The sequence below is a fragment of the Phocoena sinus genome, chromosome 6, assembly GCF_008692025.1.
Source record: "Phocoena sinus isolate mPhoSin1 chromosome 6, mPhoSin1.pri, whole genome shotgun sequence".
In the NCBI taxonomy this organism is placed as follows: Eukaryota; Metazoa; Chordata; class Mammalia; order Artiodactyla; family Phocoenidae; genus Phocoena; species Phocoena sinus.
In genome coordinates this window covers 38,933,324-38,945,535 of record NC_045768.1, presented here as the reverse complement: position 1 = coordinate 38,945,535, position 12,212 = coordinate 38,933,324, and the positions used below count along the sequence as shown (strand labels likewise).

Sequence of the window (12,212 nt, the reverse complement as noted above, 5' to 3'; positions counted from 1 at the left end):
GATGGCAATATCTTGGTGTGTTCCTCTTTGGGTTAATCCTGTATGGGACTCTTTGTGCTTCCTGGACTTGGGTGACTATTTCCTTTCCCAGGTTAGGGAAGTTTTCAGCTGTTATCTCTTCAAATATTTTCTCAGGTTCTTTCTCTCTCTCTTCTCCTTCTGGGACCCGCATAATGCAAATATTAGCACACCTGATGTTGTCCCAGAGGTCTCTTATGTGTCCTCTTTTCATTCTTTTTTTTTTTCTTTTTTTTGTTCAATGGCAATGATTTCCACTACTCAGTCTTACAGGTCACTGATTTGTTCTTCTGAATCATTTAGTCTACTATTGATTCCTTCCAGTGTATTTTAAATTTCAGTTATTGTATTCTTCATCTCTGTTTGGTCATTCTATATATTTTTTAACTCTTTGTTCAAAACTTCTAACTTCTTGTTCTGTGCATCCATTCTCCTCCAAGTCTTTGATCATGTTTATCATCACAACTCTGAACTCTTTCTCAGGTAGATTTCCTATCTCCACTTCACTTAGTTCTTCTTCTGGGGTTTTATCTTGTTCCTTCGCCTGGAACATATTCCTCTGCTGCCTAATTTTGTCTAAGTTGCTATTTATATTTTTATGTCCTAATTTTGTCTGAGTTGCTATTTATATTTTTATGTATGTGGTAAGTTAGTTACGTTTCTTCACCTTGGAGAAGTGGCCCTCTGTAGTAGGTGTCCTAGGCGTCCCAGCAGTGCACTGCCCTCTCGTCACCCAAGCTATATGCTTTAGAGGTATACCCTAAGAGGGCTACATGAGTCCTTCTGTTGTGGTGGACTAACTATGTGGGTGGTCTGGTAGGCCCCAGGTCTAGTTGGTTCCCAGGCCGCCTTGTGCAGATGCTGCTGGCTGCTGTTTAGTGGGGTCTGGTCATGACGTGGCTGGCTGTGGAATCTTGAGGCTGGTGCCGGCTCAGTGGTGGGTGGAATCAGGGTCCTGAAGGCTCTGGGGCTGTTGCCTACCCACTGGCAGATGAAGCCAGATCCTGGGGTTAGTGCTGGTCCACTGGCAGGCAGAACTGGTTTCCTGGTTGCAGGCCCCAGGGAAATCAGAGCTTATTTTATCAATAGATCGTTGGGTGTGGAGGGGTGTCAGTTCCTGACACATTTGGGTATGGGGTCTGGGTGTCCCTGCTAGTGGGCCAGGCCAGGGCCCAGCTGGTACCAGGTACGGTATATGGCCTGATTTGTGGGATCATAGTGTTCATGGTTCCGGTGGATGAGGCTGGTCTAGTAGCTTGGTCTGGCTTCCTGGTAGGAGGGGCTGGTGCCTGTCCACTGGTGGGGGGATCTGGGTATTGGCCCTCTGGTGTGCTGGGCCATGTCTAGGGACAAGCCCAGAGGTGGCCGTGAGGTCTTTAGTTAGCCTATCTACTGATGGATGGGGCTGTGTCCCATTTTGTTGTTTGTCTGAGGTGTCCCAGCAGTGTTGCCCGCAGGCTGTTTGGTTGGTCCAGATCTTGGAACTAATGAGCCAAGATGTCAGCCGTCAGCAATGTTCCCTAATATATCTGCCACCAGTGTCTATGTCCCCAGTGTGAGCCGCAGCTCCCCCCACCCCCCAAACAGGAGACTCTCCCAGACTAGCAGGTAGGTCTGGCCCAAGCTCCTACCAAATTAATTCTTTTGCCCTGAGTCCCAGTGTATGTGTGATTTTTATGTGCCCTTGAAGAGTGAGGTCTCTATTTTTCCCTGTCCTGTGGGGCTCCTGCAATTAAGCTCTGCTGGACTTCAAAGCCAAATGCTCTGGGAGTTCATCTTCCCAGTACCAGACCTCCTGGCTGGGGAGCCTAACGTGGGGCTCCAAACTCTCGCTCCTGAGGGAGAATCTCTGCAATATAATTATTCTCCAGTTTGTGGGTCACCCACCCAGGGAGGGGTATGGGATTTGATTGTATCAGGAGTCCACCCCTCCTGCTGGTCTTGCTGTGATTCCTTCTTTATGTCTCTAGCTGTAGAAGATCTTTTCTGGTAGGCTCCAATCTCTTTGTATCTATGGTTATTCTGCAGATAGTTATGAGAGGATGTGAGCTCAGGGTCTTTTTACTCTGCCAGCTTGGCTGCTGTCCTGCAAAATCTTGTGGGCTCACCTTTATGATCAGAAAGGCACTAGGTTGAATTCCCCCCATGATAACATGAAGTGGGAATATCATTCTCAAATATTAGATGAATTGGATGGAAAAGTATGGTTGACAGAGAAACACTAGTGTTCTCATTGTCTGCTATACTCCCAAAATAGACTGTAAACTCATGGTCAGGAGTATTTTTAAAAATTATTTTTACTTATGTAAGTAATGCATTATTAAATTGTCTGAGTTAAAAAATTAAAACAGTCTCCATAAGTCTGAAGACTCCCACTGATCAGCCTTTCCTACGAGGTAAACACTCAATTACTATTATCAGTTTGATATGCTATACATTGACCTAGAATATGTATAGTTATAAAAATGTATCATATTGTATATGTTGCTCTTTTATTCACCAGGTGTCTTGTCAGTTTACCTGTAATAGCTTTTATAGCTGTACCTCACTCCTTTTAACTGCTGCATAATAGTTCTTTAAATGGGGAATCATCTTTTTTTTGGATTGCTGCACATTTGTTTCCTATTTTTCATTATTATAAACAGTGCTGCCATGAACCACTTACTATATGCCTCACTGTGCATATTTGCAAGTGCTTCTATAGAGTGTATACCTAGAAATGGAATTTCTGGGTCAGGCTGTTCATTTTTTTTTTTTTTGCGGTACGCGGGCCTCTCACTGCTGTGGCCTCTCCTGTTGCGGAGCACAGGCTCTGGACACGCAGGCTCAGCGGCCATGGCTCACGGGCCCAGCCGCTCCACGGCATGTGGGATCCTCCCGGACCGGGGCATGAACCCGTGTCCCCTGCATCGGTATGTGGACCCTCATCCACTGCGCCACCAGGGAAGCCTGGAACAGTTCTTCATTGATTCTTGACTTTTATAAATGTTAAATACTACAAGCCAGTTATTTTGTAGTATGTCTTCAATTTGGGTTTGTCTGATGTTTCCTCACGTTAGTTTTAGGTTATATGTCTTTGGTAGGAATAGCACACAAGTGAGGCTGGTTTCTTATTTTATCCTATCAGGTGATGCATGATTTTCATTAATCCCGTTACCAATGATGTTCAATTTAATCACTTGGTTAAGGTGTTGTCTGTCTGCCAGACTTTTATACTATAAAGCTTTCCTTTTTTTTTTGAGTAGAGGTACTTTGAGACTCTGTATATATCTTTCTATGCATCACACTTTTCATTCATTCATTCATTCATTCATTTATATTCACATGGGCTCATGGTTTTCTATTTTATTTGGTTAATTATAGTCTGTAATCAATAGTTATTTATTTATTTTTCTTTTTTCTTTGGCCACGCTGAATGACTTGTGGGATTTTAGCTCCCCGAGCAGGGATCAAACCTGTGTTCCCTTCAGTGGAAGCACAGAGTCCTAACCACTGGACCACCAGGGAATTCCCATGTAATCAATATTTATTTTGATGTTTATGTTGTCTCAGGTTTGGACAGTGGGAGCCCCTTCAAACTGGCTTCTGGATCCTTTTGACATATCTCTATCATTCTTTGAACATTTTCTTACTTTATCATGCAACATGTGTCAGGAGCATCTTGTATTTTCTGGCAACCAATCCTAGAATCAGCCATTTCTCCCAAATGCCCTGGTTAAATTGCTGGAGTATGGTATTTAGAAGCCATTATGTGGGTTCTAACTGTGGTAAGTATGTTCATTGCTATTGGGGTGTTACTGTTCCATGTCTTCTCAGTGGGCACACATATATATATGTGTGTGTGTGTGTATATATATATATATATATATATAATATATATGTACATATATACATATATGTGTGTGTGTTTATATAACATGTAATACATATTATAATGTACATATAATATGCATCTATATATTTTTTGTGTCTGTACATATTGAAAGCTGTGAGTTCACACTAATACCTCCAATTCCAGTTAAATATCCAACACTGTAGGATTCATTGTAGTTTTCTTCCTCTCCATATCTGTAACTTCCTTCTCCAGTAGTGAGAAATCTGTCTCCCATTCTTCTTAAAAGAGGAAACACTTGTGATGTTTGGTAGACCAATATTAATTCTTCCTCTCTCAACTTGGGGTCTACATGAGACAGTATTTATGCAACGTGAAAACATGCGTAATAGAGTTTTGTTTGATAGTTTAATCTGCATTTGATAATTTAATCTTTGAAAATATTAAATAGAGTAGAATCTCTCATTTTACATTTGTAGATATTTATTCTATGTTATCACTGACAAGAGAAGCAAAATCTTAGTTTGATATCTCAGGAGATGATCCTACTGTCATACTGCAAATGAGGGAAATGAATTATATGGTATGTAATTGTCTTTATAAAAAACTTCCTGACTTTTTATCTTTAGTGGAAATAAAAACAACTGATTCCAAGTTGCAGCTATGAGGAAATCTCTGAGTTTATTTAAAGCATTTATTTAAAAATGTTTCTTTTTAGTTGGAAAACCTTTTGATAATTTTCTTACCTGCCAGCTACCATTTTATTTTCTAAAATTTATGGTTATCATTAGAATCAGGTATAAAATGTTATAATTCTTCATATTTACATGTTTTAAAATTAAGGAATCTTTAAGGGTGATATTTGATCATTAATGGTAATGTATTTCTTCTAATAATTATCAGTATCTTAAACGTGGTATCAGCTATTCTCTTTGGCCTGGGGTCACTTTTCCACCCACACAGTTCCCTTTTCATGTCTTTAAGTACTGCTGACTAGGCTGGGCTTCTCTAATCTCCAGTTTTGGAGATTGATTTTAGCTGTTAAATAGGAAGCTTAAACTCAACATGAACAAAACGGAACCCTTGTTTTTGTTTTTGTTTTCCTTTCAGTTTTATTGAGATATAAATGACATACAGCACTAAGTTTAAGGTGTACAGCATAATGATTTGACTTACATACATCATGAAATCATTACCACAATAAGTTTAGTGAACATCCATCATCACATATAGATTCAAAATAAAAAGAAAAAGTATTTTTTCCTTGTGATGAGAACTCTTAGGATTTACTTTCCTAACAATTTTCATACATACAGCAGTCTTAATTATATTAATCATGTTGTATATTACATCCCTAGTATTTACTTACTTTATAACTGGAAGTTTGTATCTTTTGACCACTTTTATTCAATTCTGCCTCCTTCCACCTCCACCTTGGGTAACCACAAAATCTGATCTCCTTTTCTGAGTTTGTTTTTGAAGTATAATTGACCTGCAACAGTATGTTAGTTTCACATAGTGAAACATAGTGTTTCAATATTTCTGTGTGTTACAAAATGATCACCACTATACTAGTTACTGTCACCAAACAAAGATATTACATTATTATTGACTATATTCTCTACACTGTACACTTCATCCCCATGACTCATTTATTTTTGTAATTGGAATTTTGTACCTCTTAATCTCCCTCACCTATTTTGCTCATCCCCCACCCTCCTTCCCTCTGACAGTCTATTCTCTGTATCTATGACTCTGTTTCTGTTTTGTTATGTTTGTTCATTTGTTGTTTTTTTAGAATCCACACATAATAGAAATCATACATTATGTCTTTTTGTCTTTCTCTGTGACTTATTTCACTTTGCACAATACACTCTGGGTCCATCCATGTTGTTGCAAATGGCAGAATTTCATTCTTTTTTATGTCTGAGTAATATTCTATTGTATATATACATATATATGTATATATATATATATATATATACACACCACATCTTTAGTCATTCATCTGTTGATGGGCACTTGGGTTGCTTCCGTATCTTGGCTGTTATAAATAGTGCTGCTGTGAACATTGGTGTGTATGTATCCTTTCAAATTAGTGCTTTCATTTTTTCCAGATATATACCCAGGAGTGAGATTTCTGGATCACGTGGTAGTTCTGTTTCTAGTTTTTTGAGGAACCTCCATACTGTTTTCTATAGTGGCCTCACCAATTTACATTCCCACCAACAGTGCATGAGGTTTCCTTTTTCATTCTTTTCTTCACATCCTTGCAAACACTTGTCATTTGTTCTCCTTTTTTTTCAAAAATTTCAATGTTTATTTACACATTGCATATCAAAAAGTTTGAAAAAAAAAGTTTCAACAGGAAGTTAGCAAATTCTCATAGATCTGCCTGTTTCTAGCACTTGGGGGAGATGGGAGTCTTGTAGTTCTTAGAGACTGGAATCCTGATGGCAGAACTTCAAATGTTCTCATCACTTGCCAAGGAAGTGCCATACTTGATCTTCTTCATTACTTCCTTTATTCAGTGAAAATGACACCGATTCAACTAATGATCTAGCTTCCTCTTGAGAGCAGTGGAAAGGGCTATCACATACCTGCACGTTTGTCCAATTTATAGCCCCTCCATCACACTTCTCCATAAGCAAGTAGATTTAATAACTTTAAGAGCAAAAGCCTTGTTCTTGAATTCTCCATTAAAAGCAAACTGGTTGGGCTTCCCTGGTGGCGCAGTGGTTGAGAGTCCACCTGCCGATGCAGGGGACACGGGTTTGTGCCCCGGTCTGGGAGGATCCCACATGCTGCGGAGTGGCTGGGCCCGTGAGCCATGGCCGCTGAGCCTGCGCATCCGGAGCCTGTGCTCTGCAACGGGAGAGGCCATGACAGTGAGAGGCCCGCATACCACAAAAAAAAAAAAAAAAAAAAAAAAAAAAGCAAACTGGTTTTCCAGTTTTCCCTCTGGTATCTTATAAAATCTAAACCAATTAAGCATAGCTTCTAAGTAACCAGGTTTGTACTTCTTAACATCTTCAATATCATGAAACTTTGAGGCTTCAGGATCATTCACATTGATAGCAATTAATTTCCAATCTGTTTCATCCTGATCAATAAGAGCCAGAATTCCAGGGATCTTCACATGAACAACATCTCCACGAGAAAGAACCTTTGAGCGTATCTCACAAATATCAATAGGATTATTATCTCCACAGCAGTCTGTGCTCTTATCTTTTCGATGGGGATCTTCCCAAGTCTGAGGGAGGGCACCATCATTCCATATATAACCCTTGTGAGGAAAGATATTTGCCACATAGGGAAGCTTGCCATCCTTTACATCTTGTTTAATGGGATTCAATGACTCCTCTGTGGCAGTCTCCATTTTAGCATTTGTCCACGGAGGTACTTCTACAGCCATATTAAACAAATTCTCATATTCATCATTTCGTGCTCTCTTTGTAGGAATGCCATTTTCCTCTTCAGAGGAATATCATGAAAGGGGAAATGTAGTGACCAGCTACATTCTTGAAAAAGAGGTAGTAACCGGGAGAGTGGGGCTGGCCGTGCTCCTCCGTGCGGTACAGGGCCATGGCGCAGCACGGCCGGGGCCCTGAGCTCGCTCCCTGTGGCAGGTGGGCGGCGGTGGCGGCGGCAGTGGTGGCAGTGGGGGCGCCAACGCGCCAGGCCCAGCTGGTCTGTTGTCTGTTTGATAATAACTATTCTTACATGTGTGAGGTGATATCTCATTGTGGTTTTGATTTGTATTTCCCTGATGATTAGTGATGTTAAGCATCGTTTCATGTGCCTGTTGGCCATTTTCTTTGGAAAAATATCAGTTCAGTTCCTCTGCCCATTTTTTAATTGGATTGTTTGTTTTTTTGATATTAAGTTATATGAGTTCTTTGTATACTTTGATATTAACTCCTTATTGGATATATTGTTTGCAGATTTCTTCTCCCATTCAACCGGTGGCCTTTTCGTTTTGTTGGTAGTTTTCTTTGCTGTACTTTTTAGTTTGATGTAATCCCATTTGTTTATTTGCTTTTGTTTCCTTTGCTTGTTTGTTTTTTAAGTCAAACCTTACCTTCTCACATTTTCCCCTATTTCTATAAGTAGCAACATCCTTCTTTGAGTTTCTGAGGTCAAAAATTTTGCAGTTAGCTTTGACTTTTTTCTCACTCTCACACCCATAATTGGTCCATCATTAAATCTTTTATAGTATATTCAGAATCTGTCTAATGCTCTCTACCTGCTTCCTACTCAGGCATAGTGATTCAAGCTACCGTCATCTCTTGCCTAAATTCTTCTGGTAGCTTCCGAATTGTCTTCCTGCTTCCATGTTTGCCTTACCATCTATTCTCCACCTTGAAGCCAGACTGATATTTTAAAAACATACATTATATCATTTTACTTCTCTGCTCAAAACTTCCAGGAGCTTCTCTTTTTAACTCAGAAAAAAGCCCAATGGCCTCTGCATACCTTATATTTGATCTAAGATTTTTCTACTTCTTTGGCCTCATCTCCAACATTCTTTCCTTTTCTTCTTCTACTCTAGCCATACTACTGGCCTTCTTGCTGTTCTTTGAACATACTAAACATTTGCCTACCTCAGGGGCTTTGCAGTTATTATTCTCTCAGGCCGGAATGCTCTTTAATCTGATATTTTCTTGGCTTAAATCCTTCAGTTTTTTTCAGGTCTCTTGCTCAAATATCACCTTATCAGAAAAAGCTTTCCTGACTGCCCTAAGTAAAATTAACCTACCTCTCATGCTCCTTATCCCCCTTTCCTGTTTAATATTTTTCCATAGCACTTGTCACCATCTAACATATTTTTAATATAATTAACATTGTATTTTACATACAATCTATCTGAATAAATTATATATATTTAGTATAATGTATGTTGACTTATAGCCCCCACTAGACTGTAAAGTCCATGGAATCAGGGACTTTGATTTTTTATTATGTGTCCTCAGTGTTTGTAACAGTTCTTAAAATGTAATTGGTGTTCCATTAATATTCGTGGGATAAGTAAATAAATTTACCTTATTAGAGAAAGAATTTACTTTGTTCAGATTCTAATAGTACCAGTCAAGTTAAGACATTTCCTGATGCTTTCTTCTCTCTTTGCCTAGTTCCATCCCTGATGGAGACAGAAGCAATTTTGTGTGTGGAGATGGGAGTTGGATGGGTTAAAGAATGCAAGGGAGGAAATAGAGAAAAAAGAAGACCATACCCTTCTCCTCCACTTTAAGTGTCCCAGCTTGAAACTACTACCAGTTGGCAGAGGGAAGAAGTTTTAACTTTAAATCAAGTTGGTGTTTTGATTAATAAACTGGACTAGACGTTATTATTACTGAGCTAGATTATTCTTGGCACTAAAAGTAACTTAAAAGAAGAGTAAGAAAATTATGGGACCTTCCCTTACCCAAAATTTTCTTCAAAGGACAAGAGAAAAAAATGAATCTGCAGATTGGTTATAAAGGACCTAGTATAAAGGGAATGAACGAAGTTGTTGTTTGTTTGGGGTTTTTTTTGGTCTGCATTCTATGGAGTTCTGCTTAATCAACATAATGGTTACCCTTCTATTGTGCTCTTTATCACAATGGTTAGTAATCTGTTGTTTACGTGTCTGTCTCCCTTACTAGACTATGAGTATAAGAAGAGAGGGCTAGTGTTTTATTAAGCCTGTTTATCCAAGACCCACAATGGTGCCTGAAACATAGCAACCATTTAGTGTTTGTTGAATAACACCCTCCTCCCCCAGCCTCTCTTCTCACCTCAATTCAAGAGTTACCTGCATACCAAAATACATTGAGTATCAAAAATGCAATATTTGGTGATATAAGAGGCTGATTGCTTAGATATTTAGAGATTATACTGTATTCCAAGGGTTAGATCTGCTTACCACAATGAAAATTTAATATCACTCCATTTACTCTAAGGGAAAACACTTTACTTCTGATGTATCACAGGGTTGCCTTTATTCTTCCTTTCTTGCTCAAGGTCTCAGCCACTTAATCTGTCTCCCCCAGCAGGGTATGAATGTGGCTTTTATGGAATCCAGTGTTTAGAATAAAAGCTGAAAATAATCCTCTTCTCTCCACATCTGGTATTGCTGTGATGCCTTTTAAAGGCAGGGCTTGAACTCTTATTATTTAAAAGTTTGAAAGTCAACATCTTCTGTATGCTTGTGGCAAATGCAAAAAAAATTGACGACTTTTTGAAAGACTGTGGAGAGAGCCTGTGTTTTAGTATAAAAACTACAGCATCATTGTCACTATGATCCAGAGGCGAAAAGTTATAAAACATTTCAGCACAAAGAGATGTCACATGAATTTAATAATTTTCATGTGGATAATCATTTTCCAAACAAACTGTAGCCATGACTTAATCCCTCCTAGAAAGACAGGAGTGTATCTTCAAACAAACTGCCTAAGCTGTTTGTTCACAGTTTGCTTTTTGATTCAGCAAGATGGATTATGAGGGGTAACAACCAGAGCTGTGACAGCTTTGGCTAAATCCCACCTGGCGTTCAGGTCATTCGTTTCTCCTTTAAAAAGCTCTCCAAGTTCATAATTCTACAAAAGGCTCAATCAAAGTCATTGGAGGAATGCCTTGGCTTAAGGGTCGTGGTAGTGGCAGGGTTGGGGGGTGGCGTTGGGGGAGGGGTTTAATATGCCAAGTAAAAGATCCATTGTTATTGAAAAATTCTTCATTTGTTTTATTTACATAGTGAAAGCAACCCAAGTATGAATCCAGTTTGAAAAATGCAGTACTTTGGCTGACTGAAGTGAAGTAAAAACATTGAAGTCCTATCCCACTGCTTTTAGTGAGTCTTTCCTGGTCAGTGACAGCCCAGTGACCCTTCTTGGGGCACAGTGCGGCTGCCATTTTCCTGACCTCTAGACGTTGTTTCTTCCATAACACTCATCCATAATCATATTATATGTATAATACACATGTGAAACCTCCTCCATCATATTTATTAGCCCGTCTCCTTTCTACTATGGTTACTATCACCTTTATTCCCCTCACCCTGGCTAAAAGTGTCAGTAGGGAAGGAAAGAAAAATTTGGTAGTCTTTCATTGCGTATAAGAGTTCCTGACAGAGGAGTTGCAACATACAGGACTAAATGGCTACTAAGTATTTCTTTTTTCAGTTGTAGGATGCCATGTTAGTTATCTCACAGTTCTTTAGTTCCTTGGTTAGAATAGGCAAGTTAGTGTTAATTGTTTATGGTCAGCAGCTGTCCACTTTGGGATATCAACATATTGATCAATCTTCATTACTCATGAAGTGGGTAGCAGATAATTTGCCATTAATAATTAAAATGCTGACATTTAAGAATAAATTAGTTTAAAAATGGGAGCTAAATCAAAACCATCCGTATTTACAGTAAAATCAGTTTATCTTTACTTGCATTGAAGCGGCAAAAGAAAGCGTAGAGTTAGCATGAAGAATTGTTGACAATGTCTATGGGAGTACTACATTCCTGGGAGGACAAAATGTTAGGAAACACTGATCTTTGCTTCAAAGCCCTAGAAAGTAGAAGCAAGAGATGGCAAAATTAGATTGCCTTATACTGTTTCATTCCTTGTCATCATTCCTTGTCATCATTCCCTGTATGGACAGTAATTTTTTACCTGATGCTACCTTCCTAAAGTCATCTTTGAGACTTGGTTTCTAATGTATAACTACTTAGCATGCATTTGATCCCATATGCTAACAGGAAGGGAAAACTATAAATCCAATCTTGCTTTGAGATTGAACTATGGATTTCAATTACTATATCAAACCTTATACCTGAATTGTTGTTAAGTGCCAACATTATTTGCATCTAACTTCCTCTTCCTTTATCTGTATACCTATCATGGAAGTGCTAAGCAGGAGTACAGGGGCACAAGGGTTGTCAACCTATGGGAAAAGGAAGTAAATTTTAGAAATTTGGTGTTTGGTCCCTTGATCATTCAAGGGTGGCAGTCTGTTAAAATATTGATGTGCGCATATGGTGTCATCTCTTCAGATATCCTAGTAACAACCCATCTTTGAGACTCAGAGCTTGAAGTTTAAGAAAAGCATGAATTGAGAATATGGCATTATATTAGTCTTTTTCTCTCTTTTAGTCTTTGATAGGTGTTGAGGACAATAAACTTGAAGGTTTTTTTGTACTTTGATTTAACAGTTTATTGTATTGTTTTAATATTTTCTGTGGTTTCTGTGTTTTTCACGTTTTGCACCATTATTTCAGGTCTTCTGGACCTGAGATTCAAGTACAAGTTGTTGAAATTATTACATTTTTAACAATATATTGGAATCTGGGATAATCTTATTTATTTTATTATTTTATGTTCAGGTATTTGT

General features: G+C 38.7%; 1 protein-coding gene across 1 annotated transcript; it reads right to left on the bottom strand.

Annotated features, from left to right (window-relative positions):
* Nucleotides 1-6,252: 6,252 nt before the first annotated feature.
* On the bottom strand, nt 6,253-7,437 carry LOC116755725 (inorganic pyrophosphatase 2, mitochondrial-like). Its single transcript, XM_032635578.1, is given in 4 exon segments — nt 6,253-6,500; nt 6,503-6,563; nt 6,795-7,338; nt 7,340-7,437. Coding segments are annotated over 4 exon segments (876 nt in total). The 3' UTR covers nt 6,253-6,327.
* Nucleotides 7,438-12,212: the final 4,775 nt, after the last annotated feature.